Source organism: Hipposideros armiger, unplaced genomic scaffold, assembly GCF_001890085.2.
Source record: "Hipposideros armiger isolate ML-2016 unplaced genomic scaffold, ASM189008v1 scaffold_529, whole genome shotgun sequence".
NCBI lineage: Eukaryota > Metazoa > Chordata > Mammalia > Chiroptera > Hipposideridae > Hipposideros > Hipposideros armiger.
Window position 1 is genome coordinate 1,192,521 of NW_017731879.1, and position 11,240 is coordinate 1,203,760.

At 36.7% G+C, this 11,240-nt stretch overlaps 1 protein-coding gene across 8 annotated transcripts in view; it reads right to left on the reverse strand.

The window, feature by feature from the left end:
* Nucleotides 1–361: 361 nt before the first annotated feature.
* Nucleotides 362–11,240, reverse strand: part of RIPK1 (receptor interacting serine/threonine kinase 1) — a 50,995-nt gene continuing 40,116 nt past the window's right edge. For 4 of the 8 annotated variants that reach the window (XM_019668514.1, XM_019668513.1, XM_019668516.1 and 1 more), the window contains exons 8-11: nt 7,379–7,469; nt 5,949–6,518; nt 3,069–3,221; nt 362–1,344 (exon numbers count right to left, since the gene is read on the reverse strand). In XM_019668514.1, coding sequence (XP_019524059.1) covers nt 1,058–1,344; nt 3,069–3,221; nt 5,949–6,518; nt 7,379–7,469 — 1,101 coding nt within the window. In that variant the 3' untranslated portion in view covers nt 362–1,057. The other 4 variants (XM_019668519.1, XM_019668517.1, XM_019668521.1 and 1 more) reach the window with 4 other exon arrangements.

An 11,240-nucleotide genomic window follows, 5' to 3' on the forward strand; every position in this document is an offset into this window, starting at 1 on the left:
TTGGAAAAGTCATGACTTATTTTTTTCTATGTTTTTCGTTGCAAACATGCGTCATGACTTTTCCGACAACCCAATAGTTTCTTCAGTCATCCCTGAGTTTCACATGGGTTTTGAAAGGTTGTGTGCACAATTACCAGGCTCTAAAGCTGTCCTTTTTTTACATTATAGCTCACAGGAAAAAATGAAAATATTTCCCCAGTACCCTAGGGTAAACTGGGAGGCTGTTCAGCAGTGATCAGTCCTGAGGATCCAGTCATAGGGGTGTGGGGTAGTATTCCCTGCGTACCTGCTCCCTCTTCAAGGCACACAGGTTGGGAAAGTGCATAAAGTATCAGGATACTAGGAAAGAACTTAAAATCTAATCAAGAATTTTTGTAGTTGTCACAGTTAATAGCAATTTCTTGCAACAACTGCCTGGGAAATTCTGGTATTTTTGTTATCAATTTTTTCCCCCTTCTTACTATTCCTTAAAATCCCTTCAGTTAATTTATGGAGTGGAAATTGCATGCAATTCTTGAAGCCCGTAGTGACTGACATGGCATTTTGATACTGAAGTTAACAGACCCTATAATGAACTGTAGTTGTGATATAAAAAAAAAAACTATTTAAAGAGAACTTGGAATTCTTCTGTACTTCGGTTATAACAGGAGCTTATGTGGGGAAGAGAGCACAAAATAAGAAAGTTGATTTAGTTTATAGTCTCTGAGTTTTTTTGTTTGTTTATTTTCCCCACTCCAATAAAACTCCAGGAAACTGAATGAACAGCATAATTGAAGGTTATGGGATGAACAAATACTCTCTCTTCTTTCCCTTTCAAAACCCAATTAGACTTCTTTTTTGATTGGGGCTTGGCCATTAATAAATCTTCCTGTTTAGTCAGTTGTTTGCTGTAGATTTCTTTCCCATTCTCCAGCTATGAAATGCAGGAAATGATTTTTATGCAGACACAGAACCCATATCAGTGAGGAAGAATTCTGGATGATCTGAGGCAGCACACTTCCAGTGATTACTCACTAAGTGAGGACTTGACTTCATGCTGCCAAAGACCCTTCTAGACTTAGTTCTGGCTGATATGTATCAAAGAGTTCACAAGGTCTATTCTTGAACATTGGTAGAGAGAATAGGCCAGCTTTCCCACTGTGGCCCCCTTATTGCCTTCCCTCATTAGCCACTTTTGAAGCATCTGGTAAACCTTTTCTTTTAATCCATCCCGCTCATAGTCATGGTCAATTTCATCGATCTGAGATTCAGTGAAGCCTAGTTTACGGGCACAACTTTTCCAGCTCTTTCCCAGATTGTCCCTGACTGGGTCCAGGTGTTTATCAGTCAGACTAGTGGTATTACCTGCCAGAAAGAAAAGAGAAGAAGGCATCAAGCTGTAACCCATTTGAATATTATAGCTTCAAAAGCCTGTATAAAGTGAATACCTTGAGTACAGTGAAAAAGATAACTTCTTAATTATATAGTTGTTGACTCACTGAATAATACTCTACATGTCTACTAGCCCACTGGAGTCTTTGTGAAATAGGGAACCTCTTCCTCCTAGCAGATGCATCTCAGAACCACAGCTGATGGCTTTGGGAACAAAACCCGTGCCTGACTGCTAGGCTGTTTTATACAACCTTAGCCAGCATCCCTGTTCTTATTAGACCTTTCTAATGTAAAGGGGGAAAACACCGCATTTGTTCCTTTTGGGTATTTTCCACTTACACCAGAGTTAAGGTCACTCAGCTCCTGGTCCCCATTCACCCAACAGTTCACTTTCCTCTTACTTAATCAAGGAAAATAAGACCATCAGGTGTGAACCTAGTCAATTACAATGCCTTCCTTTGTCTTTTAAGGGGTGAGGCATCTATACGCTTCAAGGTCTATTTTTGGACTCATCCCACCCCGGCCCCAACTGCTGTCCTCTCTTCTCTTATCGCCAAAACCTTTCTTCCTATTGGTTCCTTCCCCTTAGGCTTTTGTAAAAATAAAAGGAAACAAAAGTACAAAATAACCACCACAAACAAACCATATTCCTTGATCCTCATCCTACCTCAGTAAGCTGAATGTAAGGAAAAAGGTATCTCATTTTTGCCCCCTCAGCTCCCATTCTTTCCTCAGCTCCCCACAATGCAGCTTTTATCATCACCGTTGGACGTCAGCAGTCCAAAAACCTCCCAAGATAATTCATACCTTTTTGGGAGAGAAAACCCTAGGTTTCATCAGATTCTCAAAGATGCCCTTGTCTCCCCCTAATCTGGAACCTCCATTCTAGGTATTTGAAAGACTATCCTTCAAATGGGCTAGACCAGGGATTGGCAAACTCCGGCCTATGGACCAAATCAGGCCCATAGGCCCGATTTTTGTTTCTGTAAACAAAGTTTGATTGGAGTACAGCCATCTGTGTACATATTGTCTGTGGCTGCTATTGCACTACAATGTGAGTTGAGTAGTTGTAATGGAGATCTCAGGGCCAGCAAAGCCTAAAGTATTTACTATCTGGACCTTGACAGAAAAAAATTGCCAATCCTAGGGTTAATCAGAAATCTGCGTCCTTACATCACATTGTTTGGGCCTCATGACTGCTTTTCCCAGGCTGTGTTTTGGGATTAATATTATGAGCCTGTATAGTGGAATCCTGTAAGAGAAAGCCTTCATTTTTATTACAGAGGTGCTGTTGAGGGCATAGTCTCCTATTGTTTACAGAATTCCTTTTCATGAGGACCTGAGGGAGCTCTCTCTCCTAGGTCTGAGTAGTAATATTAATGAATTAATGATGATGACTATGATAATTTAATACTATTATAGATCTTACTATGTGCCAATATTCTAAGCTCTTTATACATATTGACTCATTTAATTTTCACAACAAATCCATGAATTATATATTGTAATTATCCCCATATTAAACATAAATTATAAGGAAATTTTATGGAAATTACAGACATATTTTACAGAGGAACCATGGTACAACTTTCAGGGAGAATAATCAGAGAAATTTTAGGATTCCACTACATCCCTTTCAACAAATAAGAAAGTTCAAGGTTGCTGTATAGATAATGGGTCCTTAAAGGGCATGTTACCAAAGATATCTAGGTACTTAGAAGCTGGCTCTTCTTTCAAGTTCATGTACGTGCTGTCCAGTGACCACGAATTCATTCTACCAATCTCCATATGATTATTATCTCCAATCTGAACGCCGGTACTGTTGTATATGGAACATCTTACAGATTCATCTGAGTAGAAGGAAACACAGAAGTAAATACATCTAAAAGGAAAGTAAGATAAAAAATACAAATGGTAAAGAGGAAGGGCTTTAATCCAAATGTTTAAGTTAAATTATTTATCCTATGCCAGCCTGTAAAATTTTCTTTTTTAAAATGTGGCTGAATAACCTTGCATTCATTAGGATGACTACTTTCAAAAAGACAGAAAATAACAAATTTTGACAAGGATGTAGAACAACAGGAACCTTTGTGCGATTCTGGTAGGAATACAAAGTGGTACAGCCACTGTGGAAAACAGTATGGCGGTTCCTCCAAAAATTAAAAATAGAATTACCATATGATCCAGTAATTTCATGTCTGAGTGTATATCCCAAAGAATTGAAAGCAGAGTCTCAAATAGGTATTTATATACCCATACTCATAGCAGCATTATTCACAACAGCCAAAAAGTAGAAGCCACTCAAGTGTCCATCAACAGATGAATGGATAAACAAAATGTGATATATACATACAATGGAATATCATTCAGCCTTAAAAAGGAAGGAAATTCTGACACATGCTGCAACATGGATGAAACTTTAGGACACTGTGCTAAGTGAAGTAAGCAAGACACAAAAGGACAAAAATACTATATGATTCTACTTTCTGCGGTACGTCTAGTATTAGGTTGGTGCAAACGTAATTGCAGTTTTTGCATTGTTGAAATTTGCCTTTGATATTGGAATACATTCTTAAATAAATGTGGTTATATTATACTGGGTTGTCGGAAAAGCCATGACGCATTTTTGCAATGAAAAACATAGAAAAAATACGTCATGACTTTTCCGACAACCCAATACATCATTTTAATGAGAATTTCTCGCTTTATTTTTTTTTGCTAATGACATTACATGCTGTTTATTTTACATGTGTTTCAAACCATGGAAATGATGTCAGATAAAAAGGAAATTCGAGCGATTTTCTTATTCGAGTTCAAAATGGGTCATAAAGCAGTGGCAACAACTTGCAACATCAACAATACATTCAGCCCAGGAACTGCTAACAAACATACAGTGCAGTGGTGGTTCAAGAAGTTTTGTGAAAGAGATGAGAGCCTTGAGGACGAAGAGCATAATGGCCAGCCATCAGAAGTTGACAACGACCAATTGAGAGCAATCATCGAAGCTGATCCTCTTACAACTACATGAGAAGTTGCCAAAGAATTCAATGTGGACCATTTTACGGTTGTTTGGCATTTGAAGCAAATTGGAAAGGTGAAAAAGCTCGATAAGTAGGTGTCTCATGAGCTGACCACAAATAAAAAAAAAATCGTTTTGGGCCGGCCGAGTGACTCAGTTGATTAAGAGCTTGCTCAAGAGTTTGAGCTCTGAACAACAGAGGTTCAATTCCCGGCCTGAGCTGAGCTGCCACTAGCTGCCAACAGGTGGCAGGATGGCTCAGCTAAAAAAAAAAAAAATCGTCATTTTGAAGTTTCCTCTTCTCTTATTCTACACAACAACAATGAATCATTTCTCGATCAGATTGTGAAGTGCGACAAAAGTGGATTTTATACGACAACCGGGGACGACAAGTTCAATGGTTGGACCAAGAAGAAGCTCCAAAGCACTTCCCAAAGCCAAACCTGCACCAAAAAAGGGTCATGTTTGGTGGTCTGCTGCCTGTCTGATCCACTATAGCTTTCTGAATCCCGGCGAAACCATTACATCTGAGAAGCATGTTCAGCAAATTGATAAGATGCACTGAAAACTGCAACACCTGCAGCTGGCATTGGTCAACAGAAAGGGCCCAATTCTTCTCCACGACAATGCCTGACTACAACCAACGCTTCAAAAGTTGAAAGAATTGGGCTACGAAGTTTTGCCTCATCCGTCATATTCACCTGACCTCTCACCAACTGACTACCACTTCTTCAAGCATCTCAACAACTTTTTGCAGGGAAAACACTTCCACAACCAGCAGGATGCAGAAAATGCTTTCCAAAAGTTCATCAAATCCCGAAGCATGGATTTTTATGCTACAGGAATAAAGAAAATTATTTCTTGTTGGCAAAAATGTGTTAATTGCAATGGTTCCTATTTTGATTAATAAAGATGTGTCTGAGCCTAGTCATAATGATTTAAAATTCACAGTCCGAAACCGCAATTACTTTTGCACCAACATAATAATTAAATTCATGGTCACAGAAAGTAGAAAGGTTGGTTGCCAGAGGCTGGAAGGAGAAAGGAGAATGGGGAGTTATTGTCTAATGAGTACAGAGTTTCATTTTGGGAAAAAGAAAAGCGTTTTGGAGATGAATGATGGTGGACAATGCGGTTTTCATCACAAATTGGTAGTCTTTGGCCTATATTAAGTAAGAAATAAACATATCCAAGACTTATTTCTTACCTTCAGAAAGCTGCAAGCAAATAAAAGAATACAAGCAAATACCTTCACTTGCCTCAGAGATTGGGTATAATGGGACTGTTGTGATCCAAATTAGAGTGGAAGATGCTTACCAGTTACAAGAACCTGTAAAAACCAACATTTTAGGCAACCGCAATAAATCCTACCCAAACTGAAATATGCCCAGGCCAAGGGGTCTGATGGAAACTTCCATGGTGGCAAGTTGCATCTGGCAGCTGAAGACTCTGAACAACTTGCCCTTTGTTACCTATGGACACCAAAAGAGCTGATGGCTGTTTTATTTTCAGAAAAAAATTTTAAAACGATAAGATTGTGACTGAAAGGCCTGTTTACCTCTTGATGGAAAGGAGACAAATGGAATGGTGGGTGTGTTTCCTGGTAGGTTGGTCTCAGGTACTGGAGTTTTAGGCAGGCTTGACATCTGGCTTGGATTTGGTCCATTACAAACTCTGGAACCTACTGTTTGTAGATCCAATGGTCTTGTTCTAAAACCATGTGTACCAAATAATGCATTGTTCCAGTATAGTACTTGGGGTTGGCTGGTCAGCCCAGTTGGTTGGTGTACTGCATTACCATGAGTAGTTGCACTGGTAGAAGCAAGGCCTTTTATTCCTGGGTTCTGAACATTCTCATAAGGTCTCGGCTGTGCAAAAGGGTCATGGGAGACCCGTCGTCTCCTTTCCTCCTCTCTACTGTAAGCCACATTCTGTCTGGGCTGCTGTTTTGTCTGCCTGTCCATGCGGCTGCCAAAAAGATGGTAGTTGGCCTCATCCTGGAGTTTATTCTGCAGGCTGGGCTCATTTTCCTCCTGCTGGTGCTCTGGGGAGGGATCAAACCAGGACTCCTCCACGGGACCCATCCCGAGTCCCTGTGAACTGTGTAGAGAACCCGGCTGTTCTGTGGCTGGGAAGAAATGATTGACACTGGAGAGAGTTTCATAAAATATTAAAAAGTAAAATGAAACCTAAGCCCCATAATAAATCTGTGCCTCAGAGTAACATACTGAAAACGTTGAAAACAAGTAAAAAGCATTTACTAGATGGCCCTCTTCCTTAATACGTAATAAGTAAGAGCCCCCTGCCTGGCAGTGAAAGAGCACTAGGGAAATTATAAGCAACAGAAAAATGGGTGTCGCAGGAATGACCATGGAAGAAGGGGACTTGTGTTGCAGCAGGGAAGGTGGTTGTCTCCTTGGTGTGAGGCAGGGTTGGAAAATATGAGCAGGTTTGTGCTAATCACGTTCCATGGGTTCTTTCATTATTTAAAAGCCCTATAAGAGTAGGAGCAATTATGATTTGATGATGAGGTTTAAGAGGTTAAGTGATTTTTCCCAGAACAGATAGCTAATAAGTGGCTTCCACATCCTATACTCTGCCTTCCCTTTAGTTATAAGGAAAAAAAGCATCCCTGCTTGAATCTGAGACTGGCCTCTCTGCTTGTATTCTGGATCTAGTCATCCCTGAACTTCTCAAGGACTTTGCTCCCATATATGTCCCCTTCTTTTTCCTGAACCATCACTTCCTCCCTATCAGATATAGTAGGACTCTTATATTCAGGATACTGTATGATTTTGGTGAACTCCATGTTACTTAATATTTCAAATATATGAATCTTGACTCCCGAATGTGTCATAAATTCCTTTAAGGCAGGTGTTCAATTTTATAGCTTCTTGTTTCTCATATGGTTGTGAATAGTATTTTAGAGTGAACAAGTGAGCAAACAAATAAGTGAATAAATATATTTTCAATCATAGTATAAGCTACCTGAATTTGACCTGCTTGGAGGAATTGCTACACAGTCCATCTGGAGAGACTGCATTCTCTTCACCATTTCATTTTGGCAAGGATACTCTTTCTATAATAAAGAGCATAAATACACACGTTAGTAAACAGCAGAAATAGTTCCAGAAAATTATTACAAGACTGAATCTTTTCAGAAGGTAGAAATTTCATATAGCTCTTATAAGCCATAACTATTTTTTAAAAGTAAAATGTTCCTCCCAAAGAGCCAAACAATCTTTAAAAAGAAGAACAAGTTGGAGGGCTCACACTTTCTGATTTCAAAACTCACTACAAAGCTACAGTAATCAAAAAAGTATAGTGTGGCCTAAGGACACACATATAGACCAACAGAACATAATGGAGAACCCAGAAATAAACCCTTGCATAAATGGGCAATTGATTTTTGACAAGGGTGTCAAGATCTTTCAATGGGGGTTCACTGCATTTCCACCTGTAAAAGAATGAAGTCAGATCCTTACCTTTCAACATATACAAAAATTAACTCAAAATGGATCAAGGACCTAAGGTAAAACTATACATAGTTTTAAAAGAAAACATGGGGGGAAGCTTCAAGACATTGGATTTGACAATAATTTCTTGGATATGGCACCAAAAGCATAGGCAACAAAATAAAAATAAACTGGCCTACATCAAAATTAAAACCTTCTGTGCATCAAAGGACACTATCAAGAGAGTGAAAAGACAACCCATTGAAAAAAGGAAAAAAAAAAAAAAAAGGAAAAAAAGTATTTACAAATCATATACATCTGATAAGGGATGAATATCCTGATTATATAAAGAATTTTTAAAAGTCAACAACAAAAACAGACAACCCAATTCAAAAATGGACTAAGGACTTAAACAGACATTTCTCCAAATAAAATATACAAATGACCAATAAGTACATGAAAAGATGCTTAACTTCATTAGCCATTAGGAAATGCAAATCAAACCCACCATGAGATATATACCACTTCACACTCATTAGAATGACTATTATCAGAAAAACAAAACAAAACCCAGAATATGAAAAGCGTTGGTGAGGACAGAGAAACTGGAATCCTTGTGCATTGATGGTGGGAATGTAAAATGGTGCAGCCACTGTGGAAAACAGTTTGATGGTTCCTCAAAAAGTTAAACATAGAATTATCATACAATCCAAAGTTCCACTGCTGGGTATATACCTAAAAGAACTGAAAGCAAGGGATTCAAAAAGGTACTTTGGTATACAGCATTATTCGTTCTAGATAAAAGGTGGAAACAAGCCAAGTGTCCATCAACAGCTAAATGAATAATCAAAATGTGATATATAAATACAATGAAATATTATTCAGCCTTAAAGAGGGATAAAGTTCTGATACATGTTAGAAAATGGATGAACCTTGAAAACATTATGGCTAAGTGAAATATGCTAGATGCAAAACGACAAATAATGTATGATCCCATGTCTATGATGTACCTAGAATAGGCAAATTCATAGAGACAGGAAGTAGAACAGAGGTAACCAGGAGCTGGGGAGAGAAAGGAATGGGGAGTTGTTGAATGGGTACAAAGTTTCTGTTTTGGATTTTTAAAAAATGGAAATAGATACTGGTAATGGTTGCACAAAAATGTAAATGTATTTAATGCCACTGAATTTTACACTTAAAAATGGTTACGATGGTAAATTTTATGTTATGTCTCTTTTATCACAATAAAAAAAAAGAAAAGGGAAGTTTTTCCCCTATAAAAGTAATAATACTAATTATAAAAAATATAGAAAATGTAGGAAATTTATTTTAAAAGAAAGAAATATACACATAGTGCCTTATTTTAAAGAAAAAAATTAACATTTTGGTATTTCCTTCAAGTTTTTTTTTCCTAGTTATATTTGCATTTTGCTCCTAACAGCTTGCCTGCTACATAGGTAGGTGGTCAAAAATATTCACTGAATGAACATGAGTGATTTTGGGGGAGAGTGACAGAGGATATTAATTATGTCCATGGTTTGTAGCATTTTGTATATTGCTTTTTATTTAACATAAGCATTTTTAAGTTATTTTAATTTTATATTATAAAAGCAAATGTTTTCTTTTTATAGTTATTTATTACACAAAATATATAAGTACAAATTCCTTTTAAAAGACTCAAACTGTGCAGAATCACACAGAGGGACACTTTAAAGTTGTTCCTTGCAACTCCCACTCTCTTCCATTCCCTAGAGGTAATCCTTATCCAGAGTATGTTGTGCATCCTTTTAGTCTCTCTAGGTATCTGTGTATATATTCTGGAAGTATACAAATGTGTATATATTTAAGATCAAAAGGATCACAATCTAAGTATTGTTTTGACTTAATTTCTCACTAATAGGTTTTGAAGATCTTTCCATATCATTGTATGTTAGTTTCTACCTCTTTTAAATGGCTATACAGCCTTCTGTAGTTTCGCTGATTCAATTATTTAGTATATCTACTTAGGAACATTTGGGTCATTTCCAATTTTTCACTCTCAAAAACTAAGATGCAAAGAACTCCTGAAGCTAAATCTTTGAACATACATGTGAGTAGGATCGATTACTGAAGAGTAGAATCGCTGCAAACGTCTTGCATCTAAAAGTTTGATACATGCATTATCATTCAATAAACTTCATAAATTCACACTCTTAACCAATACTGCATTAGACTGCCTGTTATTCTGTGTTTTCACCAACACTTGATATTACCAATCTTTCAAAAATGTGAATCTAACAGATGAAAAATTATCATCAGTTCACTTTGCTTCTGCGTTAATGAGGTCAAGTATCTTTTCCAACCTTCATTGTCTATAGATTCATTGTGCTTATATTTTATTCAGGATTTTCACATCTGTATTAAGTGAGATTGGTCTGTAATTTTCCTTTTATCTTGTTTTTCAGGTTTGGGAATTAAAAATATGCTAGTCTCATAAAATGAGTCTGAAAGAGTTCCCTCTATTATCTGGACAAATTTTTATAAGATTGGGATATTTGTTCATTGAATATTTAGTAGAAATAACTAATGAAGCTATGTGTCAAATTTTCTTTGTGGGAAGAATTTTCATCACGGATTCAATCTCTTTTAATGGTTACAGGAATATTCAGGTTTTTAAACTCTGAGTCAGTTTTGCTAAGTTATACTTTTTTCTAGTCATTTGCCATTTTATCAAAGTTTTAAAATTAATTAGCAAAAAAATTGTTCACAATATCCCTTAATACTATTTTGATGTCTACAGGAGCTGTAGTGATGCCTCTTCATTTATTATTTCAGTCTCTGTTTCTCTTGACCAGTCTCAGTTGATTTTATTAGCCTTTCCAAAGAACCAACATTTAACTTTCAGATCCTCTATTAACTGTTTTCTATGCCACTAATTTATGCTCTTCTCTTATTATTTACTGCTTTCTATTTGCTCTAGATTTATTTTGCTATCTTCTCCAGATGAATGCTTGCCTAATTCATTTTCAGCTTTTCATATCCATATCTATATCTATATCTGTGTATATATATTTAAATGTAAATATATATACACACATATACATATACACACACATATATGAACGACTATACTACACTAGTAACTATTTCTTTGCAAAAAGCATTCTATACATTTTAATACGTAGTGTTTTTGTTAGCATTCAGTTCCAAATATTTTCTAAATTCCATTATTAGTATTATTTTTTTAACTAAAGCGTATTGAAAAGTGTATTCCTTAACTTCTAACCATGTGGGATTTTCTAATTATCTTTTTTTAAAATTATTTTTTATTGTGAAATATACATTTTTTAGAATTAGTTTCAGCTGTACAACACAGTGCAATAGTTATACTTTTTACCCCTCGAGGTGACAACCCC